At 35.4% G+C, this 23,106-nt stretch overlaps 1 protein-coding gene across 8 annotated transcripts in view; it reads right to left on the bottom strand.

Annotated features, from left to right (window-relative positions):
- NOL4 (nucleolar protein 4) overlaps positions 1-23,106 on the bottom strand; it is a 399,753-nt gene that overhangs the window by 168,389 nt on the left and 208,258 nt on the right. For 6 of the 8 annotated variants that reach the window (XM_059894059.1, XM_059894058.1, XM_059894055.1 and 3 more), the window contains one exon: positions 18,060-18,343. In XM_059894059.1, the coding sequence (XP_059750042.1) occupies positions 18,060-18,343 (284 nt within the window). Of the gene's footprint in view, positions 1-18,059; positions 18,344-22,677; positions 22,697-23,106 lie in introns of those variants that run through there. The other 2 variants (XM_059894062.1, XM_059894061.1) reach the window with 1 other exon arrangement.

Consider the following 23,106-nt stretch of genomic DNA (forward strand, 5'->3'; position numbering starts at 1 on the left):
TAGAGACAAATTACAACGAAAACACGACGATCCAAAACCTAAGGGATGGAGCAAAAGCAGTTCTAAGAGGGAAGTTTATAGCAATACAAGCCTACCTTAAGAAACAAGAAAAATCTCAAATAAACAATCTAACCTTAGACCTAAAGGAACTAGAGAAAGAACAAACAAAACCCAAAGTTAGCAGAAGGAAAGAAATCATAAAGATCAGAGCAGAAATAAATGAAATCGAAACAAAGAAAACAATAGCAAAGATCAATAAAACTAAAAGCTGGTTCTTTGAGAAGATAAACAAAATTGATAAACCATTAGCCAGACACATCAAGAAAAAGAGGGAGAGGACTCAGTCAATGAATTAGAAATGAAAAAGGAGAAGTTATAACAGACACCACCGAAATACAAAGCATCCTAAGAGAGTACTACAGCAACTCTATGCCAATAAAATGGACAACCTGGAAGAAATGGACAAATTCTTAGAAAGGTATAACCTTCCCAGACTGAACCAGGAAGAAATAGAAAATATGAACAGACCAAACACAAGTAATGAAATTGAAACTGTGATTAAAAATCTTCCAACAAACAAAAGTCTGGGACCAAATGGCTTCATAGGTGAAGTCTATCAAACATTTAGAGAAGAGCTAACACCCATCCTTCTCAAACTCTTCCAAAGAATTGCAGAGGAAGGAACACTCCCAAACTCATTCTATGAGGCCACCATCACCCTGATACAAAAACCAGACAAAGATACTACAAAAAAAAGAAAATTACAGACCAATATCACTGATGAATATAGATGCAAAAAACCCCAAAATACTAGCAAAGAGAATCCAACAACACATTAAAAGGATCATACTCCATGATCAAGTGGAATTTATCCCAGGGATGCAAGGATTCGTCAATATATGCAAATCAATCTATGTGATACACCATACTAACAAATTGAATAAAAACCATATGATCATCTCAATAGATGCAGAAAAAGCTTTTGACAAAATTCAACACCCATTTATGATAAAAACTCTCCAGAAAGTGGGCATAGAGGGAACCTACCTCGACATAATAAAGGCCATATATGACAAACCCACAGCAAACATCATTCTCAATGGTGAAAAACTGAAAGCATTTCCTCTAAGATCAGGAACAAGACAAAGATGTCCACTCTCACCACTATTTTACAACATAGCTTTGGAAGTCCTAGCCATGGCAATCAGAGAAGAAAAAGAAATAAAAGGAATACAAATTGGAAAAGAAGAAGTAAAACTGTAACTGTTTGCAGATGACATGATACTATATATAGAGAATCCTAAAGATGCCACCAGAAAACTACTAGAGCTAATCAATGAATCTGGTAAAGTTGCATGTACAAAATTAATGCACAGAATTCTCTTGCATTCCTATACACTAATGATGAAAAATCTAAAAGAGAAATTAAGGAAACATTCCCTTTACCATTGCAACAAAAAGAATAAAATACCTAGGAATAAACCTACCTAGGGAGACAAACGACCTGTATGCAGAAAACTATAAGACACTAATGAAAGAAATTAAAGATGATACAAACAGATGGAGAGATATACCATGTTCTTGGATTGGAAGAATCAATACTGTGAAAATGACTATACTACCCAAAGCAACCTACAGATTCAATGCAATCCCCATCAAATTACCAATGGCAGTTTTTACAGAACTAGAACAAAAAATCTTAAAATTTGTATGGTGACACAAAAGACCCCGAATAGCCAAAGCAGTCTTGAGGGAAAAAAATGGAGCTGGAGGAATCAGACTCCCTGACTTCAGACTATACTACAAATCTACAGTAATCAAGACAATATGGTACTGGCACAAAAACAGAAATATATATCAATGGAACAGGATAGAAAGCCCAGAGATAAACCCACACATCCATGGTCAACTAATCTATGACAAAGGAGGCAACGATATATAATGGAGAAAAGACAGTCTCTTCAATAAGTGGTGTTGGGAAAACTGGACGGCTACATGTAAAAGAATGAAATTAGAACACTCCTTAACACCATACACAAAAATAAATTCAAAATGGATTAGAGACATAAATGTAATACCATACACTATAATACTCTTAGAGGAAAACATAGGAAGAACACTCTTTGACATAAATCAAAGCAAGGTCTTTTTTGATCCACCTGCTAGAATAATGGAAATAAAAACAAAAATAAAGAAATGGGACCTAATGAAACTTAAAAGCTTTTGCAAAGCAAACTACAAACAAGGCAAAAAGACAACCCTCAGAATGGGAGAAAATATTTGCAAATGAAGCAACTGACAAAGGATTAACCTCCAAAATATATAAACAGCTCATGCAGCTCAATATTAAAAAAACAAACAACCCAATCAAAAAATGGGCAGAAGACCTAAATAGACATTTCTCCAAAGAGGACATACAGATGGCCAAGAAGCACATGAAAAGCTGCTCAACATCACTAATTATTAGAGAAATGCAAATCAAAACTACAATGAGGTATCACCTCACACCAGTTAGAATGGGCATCATCAGAAAATCTACAAACAACAAATGCTTGAGAGGGTGTGTAGAAAAGGGAACCATCTTGCACTGATGGTGGGAATGTAAATTGATGCAGCCACTATGGAGAACAGTATGGATGTTCCTTAAAAAACTAAAAATAGAATTACCATATGACCCAGCAATCCCACCTCTGGGCATATACCCAGAGAAAACCATAATCCAAGAAGACACATGCACTCCAGTGTTCATTGCAGCATTATTTACAATAGCCAGGTCATGTATAGAACCTAAATGCCCATTGACAGAGGAATGGATAAAGAAGATGTGGTACATATATACAATGGAATATAATTCAGCCATAAAAAGAAATGAAATTGGGTCATCTGTAGAGACATGGATGGATCTAGAGACTGTCATACAGAGTGAAGGAAGTCAGAAAGAGAAAAGCAAATATCGTATATTAATGCATATATGTGGAACCTAGAAAAATGGAACAGATGAACTGGTTTGCAGGGCAGAAATAGAGACACAGTTGTAGAGAACAAATGTATGGACACCAACGGGGGAAAGTGGCAGGGGGGGTGGGTGGTGTGATGAATTAGGAGATTGGGATTGACATATATATACTAATATGTATAAAATTGATGAGTAATAAGAACCTGCTATATAAAAAAATAAATAAAATTCTAAAATTAAAAAAAAAATTAAAAATAAATATAAGCATCCAATAGAAGTGTTAAATAAAAACTTCTAACACATAAAAATTAAGTCTCCATTTACCTTCTCACTCATTAAAGGAAGTCAAAACATGACTTTGGATCACTGTGGATTACTGAAACTTCCATGAAGAAGTGACTAAAGTTACTGTCTAAAATTTACTAAAGTTAATGTCTAAAATAATCATGTGTCATACTTAAGGTAAAAACCTGGGCTGGGATCATTCCTTCCTAACACAGACATCTTTAACTGTGTTTATCTTACCTGTAGGAAATATTTTGGAAGTAAATAATATCCCCAGGAAAACTCATTCATGCTCATTCTTTGTATCCTTGCATAATAATATTTTTGCAAGAGGTACAGACACAATTTTATTTTACATTTTGGTTTTGGCACTTAACAATTTAGTTCTGAATCCACCCTTTTGAGGAACTTCTTAAGGACAAGTGTTAAAGTATATGATTCTCTTTTGACTTTTGTTGATGTTTTCCAGTGCTCTGAAACTCTTTCATGTGAGTATGCTGCCCAGTGAATATTTTTATTATTCCACATGTTTTATTCTAGATAATTATCTTTTTTTTTTTTTAATTTTATTTATTTATTTATTTCTGGCTGTGTTGGGTCTTTGTTTCTGTGCAAGGGCTTTCTCCAGTTGTGGCAAGTGGGGGCCACTCTTCATCGCAGTGCGCGGGCCCCTCACTATCGCGGCCTCTCTTGTTGCGGAGCACAGGCTCCAGACGCGAAGGCTCAGCAGTTGTGGCTCACGGGCCCAGCTGCTCCGCAGCATGTGGGATCTTCCAGGACCAGGGCTCGAACCCATGTCCCCTGCACTGGCAGGCGGATTCCTAACCACTGTGCCACCAGGGAAGCCCAGATAATTATCTATTGATGTAACTGTCTCATTCATGGTCTAGGCTTTTTAGAAAAGAGACTACATTTTATTCATCTCTGCATTCTCAGAGTCCAGCATGATACCTGACTCATATTAGACCCTCAAGGCATGTTTGTTTGATGGATGAAATAAAGTTTATTTACTTCATCCCTTTTGCAAATCTAGCACTTTGACCATTTAAAATACCTTAGTGAATTAGAAGAGTGTACTATCTATTTGGCTTTCTAAAATGCACATGGAATCACATTTTCCTCCTTGCTGAAAGATCCTTTCTTGTTACTTTAACTGCTTAACCTACTGCATGGTTTCATTCATTTACAATCATAATACAAATAACGATAGTTCCTTTTTCTTTTGTCTTAGGACAAAAGAAACATTTCCAGTTTCTTTTTTTCATTTGTTGTTCATCACATTTTCCAGTTTCTTTCTTTCATTTGGTGTTCATCACATTTCCCATATCCCTAGCATTTAACTCAAAGTTTTGCCCATAGAAAACAGTTAATATATATGTCTAAATGAAGAATTCTAAGCAATAAGGATTATTCTCTCATTTTATGGGTAAGTAAAATTGAATTAAAGCAAGATTAAGTAATCTGTCCAAGCCTTCACAGTTTAGTCAACTGCAAAATTCTGAATCACTTTTCTTCCCTTTTCTGGATGAAAACTATTTTCCTTTTAACACTCAGGCGAAATAGGATGTTCCCAGGAAAATCTTTCCTGACCACCCCAATCTTCCACTCCTATCTCTCCTCTCAAGAAAATGAATCATCCACTTACACATGTGACTTATTTTCAATCTTAAACGACTGTACTTAGCAGACTATCATATAGTAATGTGTTTGTCTCTCCTCTTTTCTTGATGCCCCTGGAGAGAAGACCTATGTCTTTTTCATTTCAGCAATCTTAGTGCTTAGTATGTAATTGGCGCTCAAATCTGAATTTGTTGAATTCAGTTGAAAAGCCAATGTTAAGGCAGTATGTTGAAATATTAACTTAAACTTATATTTCATTTTTATAATCATACTATTACTTTAACCGAATATAATGTTAAAAATCATACAAATCTGATGAAGCCTTTTTATAAGGAAACCATATATTGACTCACGCCTCAGTTCTCTGAGATCTGCCTTTGTTCTCACCACTCAGCTGAAACTGCCCTCTGGAAGGCCTCTAGGGACACCCAAGTCAATGGCTCCTTCCCTTCTCCAACTCCCCAAATGATCCACCTTGAAAATGATCCATCACCTCCCTCTCGTACATGGGGCTGGACAGGCCAGGTTCTCTGTGTTTTCTGGCTCTCTGTCAGCTTCATCTCAACCCTTCCTCCCTGTTCTCTCTTCTTTCATCCAATAGAGAAAGGCTCGGGTCTGTTGGCTGCCAATTTCCTATCTGATCTCCTGCTGACACTGTGTGGATGACTCCTACTTCTTTCCTCTCTAGTCTTTCTCCTCAAGGTTGGCCTCACATTTCCACCTGGCAGCCACTCATGCCTAACTGACCCTTTAGAATCTGAAACTCCTTAAGCACAAAACAGGCTGGCATGGCTCCTGCCCTGGCAAAGGCCCTTGCACCTCTCCCCGGGAAAGCTTCCCTCCACCTCCTGTCTCCAGCATCCTCAAACCATTCCCTGTAGTGCTGACATATCCATCCTCCTGCCCAAGGCTCAGTCAGTGCATCACTCTGCTGCTCGGCTGCTTGTATTCTTCCACGGTTCCCCAAGCTCAGGGACACCAACGAAGGAGCACACATTAGGACTGGGAAATGTCTGCCCTGACTCGCTTTTATGCACTCCTTCCAAACTCAAGGTTATTTGCTCTCAGATCACTCTGGCGTATTCTTGTTTTAGTGACTTTATTCTCTGCTTTCCGTTCAGCTCCTTAACCTTCTCTCATCATAACTATCCTTATTCTTTGGGTTCATACGAATGCTTTCCTCCATGAAACCTTCAATTCCTTTGTGTTTTCACAGAACAGTTTCGCACATAAGGATGGACATTCATCTATTTTCACCTTTTAATTGGTTTATGTAATAGCTCCTTCAGAAGCAATTCTATAGCTTCCACCGTCTATAGTACTCTGCCCATACAGGAACTGAGGAGTATTTGATGACTCAGACAATTCTGACCTAAAGACAATTACTTCAGCATTATAGCAGCATCTCTGATGAGAAAGCTAACACCAGGAATAATATTTTAATTAAAATGTAGAAATAAATATCACAGGTTAATTTTGGTTTTTAAAAGCCTGTCTTAAGTGGTGGAGAGATGAACAGGGAGAGCACAGAGCATTTTTAAGGGCAGTGAAAACACTCTGTATGATACCATAATGATGGATGCCTGTCATTATACATTTGTCCAAATCCAAAGAATATACAATACCAAGAGTGAACCCTGAGGTAAACTGTGGACTTGGGTAATTATGATGTATCAGCATAGGTTCATCAATTGTAACACATGCACTACTCTGGTGGGGGATGTTAATCATGGGGGAGGTTATGCATGTGTGGAACAAGGGGTATATGGGAAATCTCTGTACTTTCCTTTTAGTTTTGCTGTGAACTGAAAACTGCTATAAAAATTGTCTCAAAAATATTTGTCGTAAGCACCAAAGTGAAACCAATTAAAAACACTTAATTTTCTTTATATTGTTTGCACATTTGAGAATCACAACACAAGACCTCATAACCCCCCAAATACCTCCTTTACCAACCTGCTGTGATGCTATCCTCCTCAATCACCATATTGAAAATTTACTTCATTTGATTCACTGTTTTTTTAATTGAAATATATTTGACATTTAACATTGTGTAAAGTTAAGGTGCACAGCATGTTAATTTGACACATTTATATATTTGTAATCTGATGAACATTGTAGTGATAATTAGCACCTCTATCATATCACATAATTATCATTTTTTTAGTGGTCATAATAATCAAGATCTAGTCTCTTAAAGTGTTTGATGATTATAGTACAATATTGTTGTTTATATTCAGTATACTGTGCATTGTATCTCTAGGAGTTATTTACTACTTATTGCAAGTTTGTATCCTTAAACATCTGTCCTACCTCCTCAATTCCATCCCCTGGTAACCAACATTTTACTCTCTGTTTTTACAAGTTTGTGTTTTTTAGATTCCAGGTAAGTGATATCATGCAGTGTTTGTCTTTCTCTATCTGACTTATTTCACTTAGCATAAAGTCCTCTCTATGTATGTTGTTGCAAATGGCAAGGTATCCTTTCTCATTGCTGAATAATATTTCATTATGTGTGTGTGTGTGTACATATCCCCACATCGTATTTATCCATTCATTCACTTATTTCACTTACCATAATATCTTCTTGATTTACCCATGTTGGTGCAAATGGCAAGGTGTCCTTCTTTCTCATCGCTGAATAATATTTCATTGTGTGTGTGTGTGTGTGTATCCCCACATCCTATTTATCCATTCATCCATTAATGGGCACTTAGGTTGCTTCCATATCTTGGCTATTGTGAATAATGCTGTAATAAACACAGGAGTTCATATATCTGTTTGATATTCTGTTTTCATTTCCTTCAGGTATATACCCAGAGGTAGAACTGCTGGATTATATTGTAGATCTATTTTTTAATTTTTTGATATAAAAAATTTTCCATATTGTTTTCCACAGTGGCTGAACCAATTTACATTCTACCAACAGTATATAAGGATTTCCTTTTCTCCACATCCTTGCCAACACTTGTTATCTTCTGTCTTCTTGATGATGGACATTATACTGGGTGTGAGGTGATATCTCATTGTTGTTTTGATTTGTATTTCCCTGATGATTAGTGATGTTGAACATCTTTTCATGTACCTGTTGGCTATTTGGATAACTTATTTGGAAAAATTTCTATCTAGTGCCTCTGCCCATTTCTTAGTCAGATTGCTCCCTCCCCCGCTTCCTTCCTTCCTTCCTCCCTTCCTTCCTTCCTCCCTCCCTCCCTCTCTCCCTCCCTCCTTCTCTTCCTTCCTTTTTTGCTATTTAATTGTATGAACTCTTCATTTATTGGTTTGGCCAAAAAGTTCATTTGGGGTTTTCTGTAACATCTTACGGAAAAACCCAAACAAACTTTTTGGCCAACCCAATATTTTGGCTATTAACCCTTTCTGATACATGGTTTGCAAAATCGTTCTCCCATTTGGTAGGACGCCTTTTCATTTTGTTAATTGTTTCTTTTGCTGTGCAGTAGCTTTTAGGTTTGATGTAGCCCCATTTATTGATTTTTGATTTTGTTGTTTTTGCTTTTGGTGTCATATCCATTTGAGTCACAGTTTACTGTGAAATATTCAAATGAGAATCTCTGGCCCAGAGAGGTAAGACTGTATACATATTACCTGGAATAGGACATATTCATATTCCATTAATTCATATTAAGGCCAGAGTCAGTTGTACAGTGGGGAGTTCAAGGAAGCCAAGATACAATGTGAGGAAACTGCTACTGTGAGAAAGTGGGTAGAATAAGATCAATACAGTATATTCCCACATCACTGTATCTTTTCCCTTCAACAAACATTTTGTAGGGAGCAAGCCTCACGCATGTAAATCACTTTACTGTATGACCACACAATCCATCACCCATCACCTCGTCCTCATTATTCATGGATCATCCTTCTAAAAGTTGAAAAAAGAAGAGATTTTTTTTCCTGGTTGAGGTAATCAAGGAAGGTGTTATGAAGGAAGGTGACATTTGAATTGGACAAATTCCAACAGAGTCAGGAAAGATTTTAATAAGCAGCAGTTCCAAGATATCCTAGGATCTATTTCTATGAGTACATGTTATAAATTCCCAGAAATGGGTCCTAGAATAAATGCCTGTAAAATGCCTCTGGGAATGTATTATATATTCTAGATTCCTGGAAAATGAGTGTAACTAAAACAAAATAAGGAAAAGGAGACAAAAAAGAGGAAGAAAAGGAAAGTAGTACACACTAGTTGAAATAAATATGCTTCTTCAAATCATCAATCTGAGTTAAGTAATTAGTAGGCTATTAAAAATGGTTATTCAACTCCCCAAATAAATATTTATGAATTGAGAATATTTTTGCAAGATTTAGCTAAGCCTCAAATTCTGGAGTCAAAAACAATCACCACAGCAATTCCGTTTACTGTGCATTTATGTGAAAAATGAACACAGCCTTATTTAATCTTCACAATTGCCTACAGGTTAAGTATTATTATCCGCATTTTACTGATGAAGTATCCAGGCTTAAAAAGTATAGACGCTCAAAGTCACAGAGCTGCAGTATTGCTTCCCGATCAGGGAACAACTGTGAACCATAAAATAGCAGCTAGGGGGTCTCAGCATTAAGTCAAATTTGCTTTTGCTCATTTTCAGACCCTACCCCATGACCTCAGCTTACACTGTAGTGGTTGAAATGTGAGCCAAATGATTTGGGGTTTAAATCCGAATTATAGAAATTCTTAGTATAGCCATATTTATAAATTCTTTGGGTCTTAGTTTTTCCATATGTGAAAAAATGGGAATGATAACTGAGCCTAATTCCGTTGGATTACATGAGTTAGTTCTTAGAAGAGTGCCTGGAAAATAGTAAGAACTCAATGAATGTTACCTGTCATTATTATTCTTTGGGACCAAGTTAATGACTTAATTCTTTTCTTTTTTAACTCTGTTATCTGAGTTACCCTCTTGACCCCAGCTAACTCCAGGATCTCCATTTCAAAAATATTTAAAAAATACTAATAACGAGGCTACAGATAGTTGCTCTTAAGGGGTATACTTTAAGACTCATCAAATATTTAATATTAATGAAAACCATAAGCTATTATATTGAGACAAATTAGAATGTGCTGCTCTCTGTCTCTGGCATTAATTTTTCTTCTTTTATTCTTTCCCCAAATTTGGGTCAACATCAAGTGTTTCAAGGAATGCTGTTAATATCCATTATTTTGAGACATGTATAAATCACTGCAGGGTATTTCAACTACGTTTCTTTCTCTTAGGGTTCCTCTACCATTCTCTCAAGACACCTACAGACCAAATTACATTTTTAACTATTTGATATTATTCCAACTGATAGAACATAAGTAAAACAGACAAACACACATACACTGATAAAACAAAATAAGAAAATATCCTCCAGAAACCTCAAAAAACACTGAACACCAAAACATAAAAACAAAACTCATTTCTTTTTGAGCTATTGATGAACCATCAAATAAACACAAAGGTAACAAGTGGTCCATTTTCTTTTTTTTGTACTTTGGTTAAAGATACAACTTATCATTCTAAACAGATTATTTATGAATGTATGCAATTGAAGGCTAAAAGATCAGTTGAGATTGTGTATTGACCCAACTGAACTCTTACATGTTCAGAAAGGAACTCAAAATTGATATTTTGCTGCATATGGGAAATTAAAATCAACTTCACTTTGCATATTTCAGGATATAAATTACAAAAGTCCTTTGCCTTCTCCATTCTCCTGAGATAACAAACGTGAAATGATCTAACATGGACTGAAACACGCATAGCAGGCACTCATAAATGGTAGTTCTACCATCTGTCTTTCTGTAATAACTTATAAAGAATATAAGCATATATAACAGTAAGCATGACAGCGTAAGAATTCAAAAGGACACTGATTTGGGTGGTAGGAGTCAGTTGGGTTTATCTCCATTTCTTCAAATGCAAAATGAAGTGGTTCCTGATTTTAAAGATTGAATTTTTCTATAGTGTAATTAATTTTACAGTCTATGAGCAAAGCAAGCATTTTTTCACAAAAGCATTATATACTTTTAAATTTAGAGTGCAAATAGGATAGATAGTATAAAACCAATTTATACTATATCATTCTTGTATATCTTTTGATTTAAAAAATGTACTAAGAACAGAAGGAAAAATATGTCCAATAACTAGCAGAACTGAAGTCCAGGCAACTTGTAAGAATAAAATACACTATATGTGTGTGTTTTATACACACTCTCTACCTATATAACACATATGTAAATATATAGGTATATATGTATGTGCATATATACATATTATTACATGAATGCTATTTTAAATTGGTAGCTAATAAAACTTAAGCTTAAAATTTACCCTGGGGCTTTTTAAAGACCCACTCTAACTCAGCTCCTACCCATTTGTTTTTACATTCATGCACTAAAACAATAAATGGATATTCTGTAGACTTGCTTAGGTTTTCAACAGAAGCACCTGGTATATTATTTTCATTTTGTAAAATAATTCATAAAGAAGAGCAAAAATATATATTCGTATAAGAAATGTCACTGCAAGTATTTGCCATTTATCAAGTAACTATCTGCTAATTGTACTAGATCTCTGCCTCTCTGAATTGTTTGCCCGTCATAGCCTCTATATGGGTCCATAAACATAACTGGTCTTACACAGCATCAGCCAATGTGGGTGTAGTGAAAAGCACATGGGTTTCAGATGATCTGGGTTCAATACTAAGCTCTACCGCTTAAGTAACTATTGATATGTAGTTAATTTCAGTTAAATAGTATAACATCCACTAGATTTTATGCCCTTATGTTTCAATGAGACTGGTGATTACATGTTCTCTCCTCATCAGATACAATGAATTGGTTTAAGTTAAAAATATGAAAGCGTTACACAAGTGTTCATCATTATTAGAGTTGATATGGCATCCCAGTGTCATCATCCCTTTATCCTGTGGCTGTTAGTTTCTTTCGCACGCAATTCTGTCCATTGAACATTCTAAATATTTCTTAAATCTCTGCTTTCATCTTCATCCCTACTACCACCTCACTAAGGCAGGACCTCATGCTCTGTTTACAGCCTCCTCCCTTTTTATGCCACTTAAAGCCATCTGGTAACAAAGATGCCACAATGATGAATCCCAAAACACAATCAGACCATGTTATATTCCTAGCCAACATCCTAAAGTGATTCCCTGTCAACTACAAAGTGCAGTTCAAGCAATAAAAGGGCATTCATAGCCTACCCTAATCTTACACCTGAACTACTTCTCCAGACTCATCTCTCACCACTTCTACCCTCAACATTTCTAGACACTAACTTAATGCTCTGCTCATTAAGAATTCCCTTCTCCCCTTCACCAGGTGACTATTTCCTACTTAACTGTTAGGAACTAACTTGAGAACTTTCCAAGGCATGGCTAATAGGCTTAGAAGGCATTCTCACATACAAACTAATTTCCATGTTATAATACACCTATTTATTTATGTGTCTATCTTTCTGGCTAAAATGTGAGTTCTTAATGATGGAGACCGTTTTTTTTTATTTGTCCTTCTAGCATCCAGGCTAATGCCTAGCACATATTAGGCACATTTGTTGAATATATATTGTTGTTTCTACCTGAACCACATCTAGGCCAAAAATCTTTACACAACACCAGGAAGCCAGAAATTGAAAATCATCAAATTAAAACAATAATAAACTGGAATAGCCACATGACAAAGACCAAAATAATATTATTCCAGAAGTTAATCCACCATTCCTATGTTTCAAAGGCAATCTCATTACACCTAAATATTTCAAAGAGATATTTTGAAAAAATCAACTGCTTCCATTCATCATATCTAAATAAAATCACATAGCAATTATTAATGGTAATCATGAGAAATATTTTATAAACTTTAATTTGAATGGTAATATCCATTTTGATAAAAATTTAAAGGAAAGATTGAAAATAATGTCACATGGGCCACATTGAGGAAAAACATATTTTTAAGTGAAGTGAAGATTGAAGGGTCCTGGGAACTAAGCCAAAAACTAAATATGTAGCAACTACAGTGACACATTAACCCTCAAACAATAATTACCTTCCTACTGCAGTTATTACCTGAAAGATTATTCTTGCAGGGATTGATTCAGAATATTTTACCATATTAAGTAAAATGCAGCTGGGTCACAGATACTACGAGAAAAACAGAAAACCAAAAAGAAGAAAAATATCTATGATACATGTTTTTAAGTTATGTATTTCCCTCCATTAGAGTTCTAGGTTTGTTTCTGTTCTCATCTCTTAATAATTTTGAACATATCTATACCCAGATTTGGGTTTTCTTGGCCTTTCTTTTTTCATATAACTAGTCCCTTAATGCTTCCTCCTGAGTCTTATTTTCCAAGCTCTTAATCAACAGTTCTACTTTCTTCTGGGCTCTAATGTTACCAGTTGTCCTTTAAAAATGTGGCCATCTGCAAGTAGAAAATAAATAACTCCTAAACTCTTTTCATGCAATAGATTTCTTCTTTAGATTGGTTAATATGATTCCCAGCTAGTCCAGTAAGTGACTTTGCATAATAATAAGCAATTTGTAAATGGCCTAGTCTAGTTCAGCTATCCTTTTTAAGCATTTCTATTCACTGTTAAGTTTTTAAAATGCTTTATAATCATTTTTGCTTGATATTCTTCATAATAAAATTGTGAAATAGGTCAATATTAAACTCACTGGAATCTAAGTTTCTCAGAGATACTACATAATTAGGCTTTTATATTCCTCCAAGGTAAAACAGAGGCTAGCCTCAAAAATATTGGAAGAAAGAATTGGTAATAGTGTCACTTTATAAATTTGCACAGAATTGATGAAACATTCCTAAGGACTTGAAAAGGTAGCACTGAACAGATGAGTTTGCTAAACCTTTACATGAAGGTCACCTGACAGCCTTGTGGCACTCTGCGTTTAGAGTTGGATTGCAAGAAGAATTCCTGAAGCAAAATTCCAGATACAGTCTCCTTCACAATAAAAATGATTCAGCTTTCCTACCCAGCCTCTACAACTACATCTACAACTAACATCAATCCAATTTCCCACTAACTCTGCTAATTCTTCCTCTGCCATGGGTTTTGAACCCTACTGTAAACCTTAACTCTCCTAAACATCCTCCAAGTTTAGACCTATGTCACTTCACCTAAGGATTACTCCATTTAACCACTTACATCAATTTTGAAATGCCCTGTATTCTGGCTTCTAAAATATCCCCTATTCTTATCTGGCGGCCTTCATTTTCTTTTGAGGTTCTTTTTCCCCTACAAACCCCTTCTATGCCACTTGTTCCTGATGGGTTTACATTCTGCAGGATGATATATTTCGAGCTCGTCTCTCCTTAGTCTATGTAATTCTGAGGTGATCTTATCAACCACAACAGCTTCAAGCAGCACTTCTCTGAAATCTTTCAAATGTCTCTCTCTCCAACCTGGATGTTTTTTCTAAGCTGAAACATATGTCCCCAATACCTATTAAACATCTCTAATGGATACTGCATAAATACCATAAACTTTATATGTCAAACCAGCTTCCTTCAAATGTTTTTCATTTTGAATCTTAGTAAATGTAATCACCATCCACTCAGGAAACCAGGCCCTAAATCTTGGAGTCATACTAAAATGTTCTCTGCTTCACTTCCCACATTCAGTAAAACTTTATTTCTCCAAAATATTTGAGAAACTACTATGTACCAGATATTAAGCCATGTGCTAGACATACCGCAGTGAGCAAGGTAGACATCATTCTTATACTCATAGAATTTACAACCTAATGGAATGTATAAAGAGGCCATTCATATGGTAATCTATGTGAAAGACATTCCCAAGAGTTTGGCAATATACAACCTATGGAGCTGTATATGGTAGTCCTGCAGACACAGTGTCAAAAGAACAACAGTATCATGTTCGTTATTACTTTTTTTACTATGCCTCTGCATTATAATTTTCCTGGACTGCCACAATAACTCTCTAACCATTTTCTGTCTTTTTTTCCTAGTCCCTATTGTATTCAGCCACTACAATGTTGCCAGAATAATCTTTCTAAAATTCCAAGCTGACCACAACCTTATCATGCTAAACACTACCTATAGGATACAATCCAAAGTCCTTAAACTGGCCTACAAAGCCTTCATGATAGAGCCTCTCTATCCTCCATTCCTCCACACGTTCTCCACTGCGGCCATGCTAAGCTCCTTGCCAATCTCCACGCTCAGAGTACTCTCTCACTGTTCTAGGCCTCGAAACATGCTCTACCATAAATAATCCTCCCCATCTGAATCACTTCTTGCCCTTCACACTTATCTCTGGCATCAATCTCTATAAAGTCTTCCTTAAGATTCATCATGGTCCTATGGGTGTCCCACCTCTGCTCTCTCATGTCACCCTGCCACATGCCCAACATATTACTTATGGAATCAGATTATAATTACAAGTTTGCTTCTCTTTCCTGATAGACTATAAGTTTTTGAGAGTCAGGGACCCTGCTTTGCTCATTTTCATATTTTTGCTTCCTCTAACAGTGCCTTGCATGTAGGAGTTCCTCGATAAATAGTTGGTGAATAAATTAACTGGTGGTAAATAGTCTATCTTGCATAATGATATTGGGTTTTTCCTCAAATACCATGTTATGAAGTCATACCTATCTCGGAATGGACAGTAGTTTCCTAGCCTAGGAGGCCAACTCACCCTTCCTGTCTCCATTCCGGGTCCTTCACAGTGTCTAATAAGAGAATCCTTCCAAAAAATGGCAGTCTTACAGTTCCTTCAAAGTACAAGACTCACTTCCTGAAGGAAGCCCTCTTCATTACTTCAATAGAAATAGTATATTCTTATTCAGAACTCTCCATGTTTTAACACAGGAATAGATATTTGCCTACTTTTTTGCTAAGAAACTTTTCTATGTATATGTGTAATAGGGAAGAACAAATCTGACTCCATACTGGACCTGTTTATTTTACTTTAACCTTTGTGTTCTATTGTTTTTGCTACAAGTTAAAAATGTTGCCTACAGCCTGAAATATACAGGATAGCCCATTCTCAAGGCTCTGACCTTTAAAGGTATAACACTTTTCCATTCATATAGAGATAAAAAGTTGCAGAACAGAGAATAACATTTATGACCGGACCTGCCTGGACAGCTACAAGAACAAAGGATTCCCACACCAAGAAGTCTGCACCGACCAACCACACACCCTCCCCTTTTAGTATAAAAGAAGCCTGAATTCTAACTTGGATAAGATGGTTCTTTGGGACGCTAATCCACCATCTTCTTGGTCTGCTGGCTTTCTGAACAAAGTCGCTATTCCTTACTCCAACACCTCAACTTATTGGACTGTCGTGCGGTGAGCAGTACGAGATTGCACTTGGTAACGTATGTACTCTCTTTACCATGACTGTATGAAGAGCCATATGAATAAAGACTCTTCTGTCTTTGAGTTGTCTCTATTATCTACCCATTGCTGTAAGTGTGACAGGTATTTAATATATCCTTTCTGAAAAAATTCCCTCTGGATTCTGGTCCCAACATGCTGTCACAACTATTCTTACAAATTCAATTATTTTCTATTTCATCTGATTTGATTTCTTAGCAGTGTCCATCAAAGCTGACCGCTCTCTTTCTTGAAAGATGGACTCTGCTTAGCTTTCCTACACTATTCCCTTCTGATTTTTCTTTTGTCTCTCTGGCTACTTCTCAGTCAGCTGCGGAAGCTGTTCTTTAACCAAACCATTAAACCTTCCTCAAAGGTGTCTCCTTCTCCCCCGGGTCCACTTCCCATCTTACTTTTCACAGCTCAATCAATCTGTGCTTTTTATAGCCCCATTTTGAAAGAGGTAGGAAAGTAACTTCATTCTGTCTAATGTATGGAAGAATGTGTTTTAATGAGCACAGTTCCTATGGTAATATTGAACAAGGGGGGAAAGAAGAGAAGAGCAAACCACTGGATGATTTTAGAAAAAAATTTCAGCAGATATATAGCATTAAAAGGACATTTTGTGATTAAGTTTTATAAAGACAGGGTTATGTGGAGGGCAGGGAAACTTAAGGGCTATTTTGTTTTGTAAAATATAACACGGTGATTCAGATCATGTTAGTGAATATAAAATCACCTGTGTTTGTATGATCTGGCTTTAAACCACCGAAGAGAGTACTGTGTATTTACCACTGCAAAAGTTGTAACAGCCTTCCTCAGACAGAAGTGCTTAAGAGTCTGATAATGTCTAGTAACTTACTTAAAAGAGGAAAAAACAACACACTCTCAGGCAAGCAAGCGGATTTAAATAGAGCCAATTTAGAAAGCATAGTTTTTTAGCAAATTCAGAAATTAATCCAGATTAAGACATTTTGCTTTCAGGCTCTATTTCAAAAGACCACTTCTACAGCTCTAACTTAGAAGTGGGAGCAGGGGAGGGAGTAAAAATGTGTACACTATAAAAATCCTCATACATTCAAAAGTATACCTTCAAAACTTATAGAGCAAAGTCATCAGCATGAATTATTTCAAAATGATAGAAATATAGCTTAATTTTTTTAAGAATAAATCCATTGGGAATGGGGAAGATTGTAATTTATTCTGCTATAAAGAATCTAGAAATTTAGATAATATATCTGAAACACATTTCTGTCTTTTGTATAACACAGTTTATGATAAATTGTTTGTTCAAGGAGTTATTCAATCTATATGTTTCATCCGGAAAACTGACACATTTCTCCTATGTACATGAAGTAAGTTACTGACTGAAGTCCACAGGTCTCTAAAGCAAACTTAAGAATTTAATTGAAATTTTATTGCTACATACGCCTATCCAATCAAGTAGAAACTAGTGATTTTTTTATAGTTCAAAATTTTGTTCTGAGAGCTGAACTTTCACATCTGAGTTCAACAAACTCCCAAAGACAGATCCATAAGATTATATACGTGAGACACATTAAATCAAGTGATTCCATATATAAAAACCCACCACTTTGCCTAAGAAAGGATGCATTTCGTTCACTGTTATTCCTGAAATTTATTCTGTTTATATAACATGAACACACAGTATCTACGATTATAAATTTCTTGGTAACCGATTGTTGGGATTTGTTTACAATATTTTTAGTGACGATAATCTTTATCTCTTGTATAAATAAGTATTTCTTTGTGACCTTCATGACCAACTTAAAAGTTCTTTGAAAATTGTAACATGACCTCACCTTGCTTCCATTTTCTCTCGCTTCTTGTTCCATCTTGAGGTCAGAAATTAGCAGATTCTTATATTTGTTTTTTCCATTACTGCTGTGGTCATCTATTCTGTATTCTGAAGTCAGCTGTGCTGAGAGGGGACTGTCACTCAAGTTCAGTGGCTGCTCGTCCTGCTCCAGCCCAGTTTTGCCATCACCGTTAGAGTCGCCCATCTCCCTGCTGTGTGTTCCCCCTGAAGCAATTGAACTGTGCCCCAGAGTCTCATTGCCATTAAAGCTCTCTGCAGCAGAATCATCTGTTGGAAAGAAAAATTTATATTTTGATTTTATTGACATGCTAATCAGTTTGTACTTCAACTAGCATTTTTTTTTTTTTTGGGTACAAGAGATAAAAGGAAAATTTATAATGATAACAGGATAAATTTATCAAGAGGTATAACAATATTCATAAACAATACCCATAAAAATTTGCTATGATTTTGATTGGGATTGAGAACTTACAACGTGACAATATTGAATCTTCCTAGTCATGAACATGGAAGATGTCTCTATTTACTTAGTTCTTCTTTGATTTTGTTCATCAGAGTTTTGTAGTTTTCCTCATATATATCTCATACATATTCTGTTAAATTTATACCTAAGTATTTCATTTTGGCATGCTAATGTAAATGATACTGTGGGGGTTTTTTTTGTTTTTTTTTTAAACGTCTTTATTGGAGTATAATTTTTTTACAATGGTGTGTTAGTTTCTGCTGTATAACAAAGTGAATCAGCTATACATATACATATATCCCCATATCCCCTCCCTCTTGCGTCTCCCTCCCACCCTCCCTATTCCACCCCTCTAGGTGGTCACAAAGCACCGAGCTGATCTCCCTGTGCTATGCGGCTGCTTCCCACTAGCTATCTATTTTACGTTTGGTAGTGTATATATGTCCATGCCACTCTCTCACTTTGTCCCAGTTTACCCTTCCCCCTCCCCGTATCCTCAAGTCCATTCTCTAGAGAATGGACTCAACTAGCATTTATTGAGCTCCAATTGTGTGCTTGGCATTGTGTTACCTAATTTTACATATAATGTGTAGTTTATCCTTAGCAATAAACTTGTGAAGTAGCCATTGTTATTTTTAATCTAGTAGGGAAATTTAGGCACAAGAAGTGAAGTAAAATAATTAGAAGACAAAATAATAAGATGAAACAAAGAAAACAGTTCAATCTCAAATGCAATCTTAAAGAAAAGTAAATTTTTTAAAAAAAGAGAGAGACCAGGATATTTGCCAATTATTTTGCAAGAAGTTTTTGTTTTTCCAGGGAGAACAACCAGATTTGGTGAAAATTCTCTGATGAAAGCATCTTCCACCCTGCTAGTGGGGTATATATTGGTATAAGCTATGGGTGTTTAATATGCATCTGAAACATTAAAAGTGCTCAGAAACTTTGCTCCAGTCATTATGAAGACTATTAAGCCTAAGGAGTTTAATCATTGCATGCATCTCTGTGCAGGTAAAAAGACAGTTAAATCAGTGTTGTTTATAATACAAGATTTAGAAATGATATAAATTATCAAAAATAAAAATTTGGCTTAACATATGTTGGAACGTTTAGATTATGGAATTAATCAATATTCCATTTTAAATACACAAGAAAATGTGAGTCATGAGGCACTGAATGGAAAAAACTAGCTACAGTAAGGTGTGGTCAATATGATCCCGATTTCATAAAAAGAAAACACATAAACACAAGAACAAAAAGACTGAAAAGTTGTAGTCCAAAATGTCAATACTGATGTCCTCTTAACAGTGTGGCACTGGATTTTCTAATATTCTCTATTATCTACTCTATGTATAATTTATAATGTACTATAAAATGTATCATTTATAATATATCATTAAATGTATATATAATTTTTCTATAACAAAAATGGAAAAACTGTAGAAAAAAGGGAAAAAGGAGAAGAAGCAGAATTAGGAAAACTTTTCTGGCTTTAAAATACATAATAAGCTTGTTTAGAAGAAAATATATCAATAACAATGTACTCAGAGTGAGAAATAAAATTTACCTAAAAATAAAATTCTGTTTCTCTTAATTTCCTCTTTACATTTATGATAAGAACTTACTGTTAATTTTAAAGGATTATGATGGACAAAAGTATTAAACTGTTTCCTTTAGGGCAGGGCTATTGATGAAACCATGTAAATATCAGTGAGCAAGAGTAATAATATTCAGTGATTTTTTGTGACTTTTTTGTTTGATTTCTGCTATTCTCAAATATGCTTTCCTTTCGTAAGGTGCAATGAAATATTTGATGTCTTCTAATCAATTAAATTCACGGAAATAATGTTTACATTCTGAAGGAGTAGTACAGCTCACTTCTTCATTCATTTATTCAATAAACATTTACTGAGTGCCTATTTTTGGCCAAAAGGGGGTTAAATATTTGGCCAATAGAGACCTCTGCAGCTTCAATGAGTCAATGAGTTCACAGATAATTTAAAGAGACAGAAAAATAAACATGCAACTAAACTACAGAGTAAAAAAGGAACAAGGAATCCAGAACAAGGGATAAAGGCATCAGAGAAGGTTTCTAAAGAAGGTGGCTGAATTCCAAAGCTTTAACCAGGTGAAGAGTTGGGGAAGAGCATTCCCCACCTAGACATCGGCAGGTGCAAAGTCACAGAGGCAAGAATATGCAGGGCACATGAGGAATAAGAGTAGAGAGCTGAGTGCAAAAGAGAGACAGAAGAAAGGAAAACCTAAAAAGGGAGGAAGATAAGTGTTTTGTGTATCAAAGAGCTTGGATTTTACCTTGAGAGTCAACAGAAGTAATTTTAATTTACTGTGGGAAGTGATGTGAAAAAAATATGCTTTAAAGAGATTACTCTGTCTTGGATGAGAATAGTATGAAGGCGACAAAATGGAAGTTGGGGAGACCAGTTAGGAGATGTAGAAGCCATCTAAGTCAGCATTGCTGAAAGCTCAAACTAAAACAGCAGCAGTGCAGAATAAGAGTGGATGACTAAAAAAAATCTTAAGAATAGAAAAGATATCAAAAACAAACTTATGGTTACCAAAGGGGAAACGTAGGGGGGAGGGATAAGTCAGGAGACTGGGATTAACATACACACGCTACTATATATAAACTAGGTAACCAACAAGGACCTACTGTATAGCACAGGGAACTCTACTCAATATTCTGTAACAACCTAAATGGGAAAAGAATCTGAAAAAAATGAATATATGTATATGTATAACTGAAACACTTTGCTGTACACCTGAAACTAACACAACCTTGTAAATCAACTATACTCCAATAAAAATGAAAAAAAAAAAATAGTTAAGATTGGTAATAGATAGACAAGGGTCCAGAACAAAGCCCAGGTTCCTTGCTCTAGTAAAAAATGAAAACAAAGGGCATTCAGTGTAATTTTCAGCAAAATAGTATTTTTAAACAGTTTTCTGAACCTATTTTGTGAGAAAATTAAAACATGTTCACAGTGCAAGATTCTACTTTTAAATTACTCTGTTTATGTACCCATTCAAGAAAAGACCTCATTTGGAGAGAAGATAAGAGAATTTAGGAAACTGACCATAAGAAATATGACGTAGCAGTTTCCACGGCTATTAATTTGAGAAACTGATAACATTCTTTTAACAAGGAAATATCAAGGTTTGAAAAACAAAATTAGGGGAATAACATATGAGTAATTTGGAATTTTATGGACGTTCTTTTATGCTAAGTCATATGGTTATGCTAAAGTATGAGAGGTCATTTCTGATTATTTCTTTCCAAGAAAATCCAAAGAAGAGTATAATGGACACATTCAAGTCCAATCATTTAATTCATGAAGAAAACTGTGATTTAACATTTGTGTACTAGAATCCTTTAAAAAATAATAAAAGTTTCATGTAAGAAATTTTTATCAATATGTTAAAAAAATATAACGCTAAAGATACATTTAAAAACTAAATCTACATTAGCATGAAACAAATCCAATGTCAATTATAGATAAAAATTAAACAAGCTATATCTGTTTCTTTAATCTGATATCATCATACATATTAATAAATAGTATACCATTTATTCATTTTTCAGGTAAGAGAAACATTATCATTTATCAGGAGAGTCTTTAATAAAAGTCATGTATTTATAATTTTTGTATAAAGAATAAACAATAAAGGAGAAAATATTTTTAGACAGAGTGGTTCACTCCAGATGTTACCAAGGTAACTAAATTCAACAGCTTTACATATTTCATTCCTGAGTAAATCAGTATGTTTCATGAAGACCAAATTAATTATTCACTCATTTGTATCAAATATATATCCACATACTTTATCTTGTAAATGGTAAAAGAACCGATAATCTCACGTGCCACTGTTTCATAAATCAAAATTTAGAACAAAGTTTTTGATGTCTGTATTAGAAAAATTTAATATAAAGAGGTGAGCAGACATTGAGGATACCGTAACGAGTTTTTATTTTCTAGTTTCATAAAACCACGTTAATGGCTTTTATTCTCTCTTCCTTAAAGATACTTCTTCAGAATTATAGACCACAGATATAAGACTCCTATTTATCATACCAATTCACATCAGTTTACTGCTTTACGCGGGAAATCTGCTTCCTTACCCAACAGAGTTTGCTCCATCCTGAGTGGCTGCTGGCGTGTGGGTACCGGGCTGCTACACAGAGAGTGTAGTGTTTAGATCTGTAGATATGACCTTTAGGTTCACAGGCCCTGAATGATGGCGTTTCTCTCAAGTTTCAGCCTGGATACCATAGCATTGGAATGAAAAACTCTGTATTTGAGTCCCAAGGAAAAACAGCACCTGGGGCTTTGGAAATCAAGGTGCCCAGGGTACCTAGCAACAGAGGAGAATGTGGAATGTGATGACAGGTAGTGTGGAATCTAGTGACATCAGGAGGGCAGTTGGATATTTATTTGGGTTGCGTTTGTGCTGAGGTTAGTTTTGATGGGATGAATCTAGTGTTGCCAAGGGGGCTGTCCAAGTGAGCTTGGCTCTTGTCTATAACACTAACCATGAGTGGCAGCCTATT

The sequence above is a fragment of the Balaenoptera ricei genome, chromosome 14, assembly GCF_028023285.1.
Source record: "Balaenoptera ricei isolate mBalRic1 chromosome 14, mBalRic1.hap2, whole genome shotgun sequence".
Classification (NCBI taxonomy): Eukaryota; Metazoa; Chordata; class Mammalia; order Artiodactyla; family Balaenopteridae; genus Balaenoptera; species Balaenoptera ricei.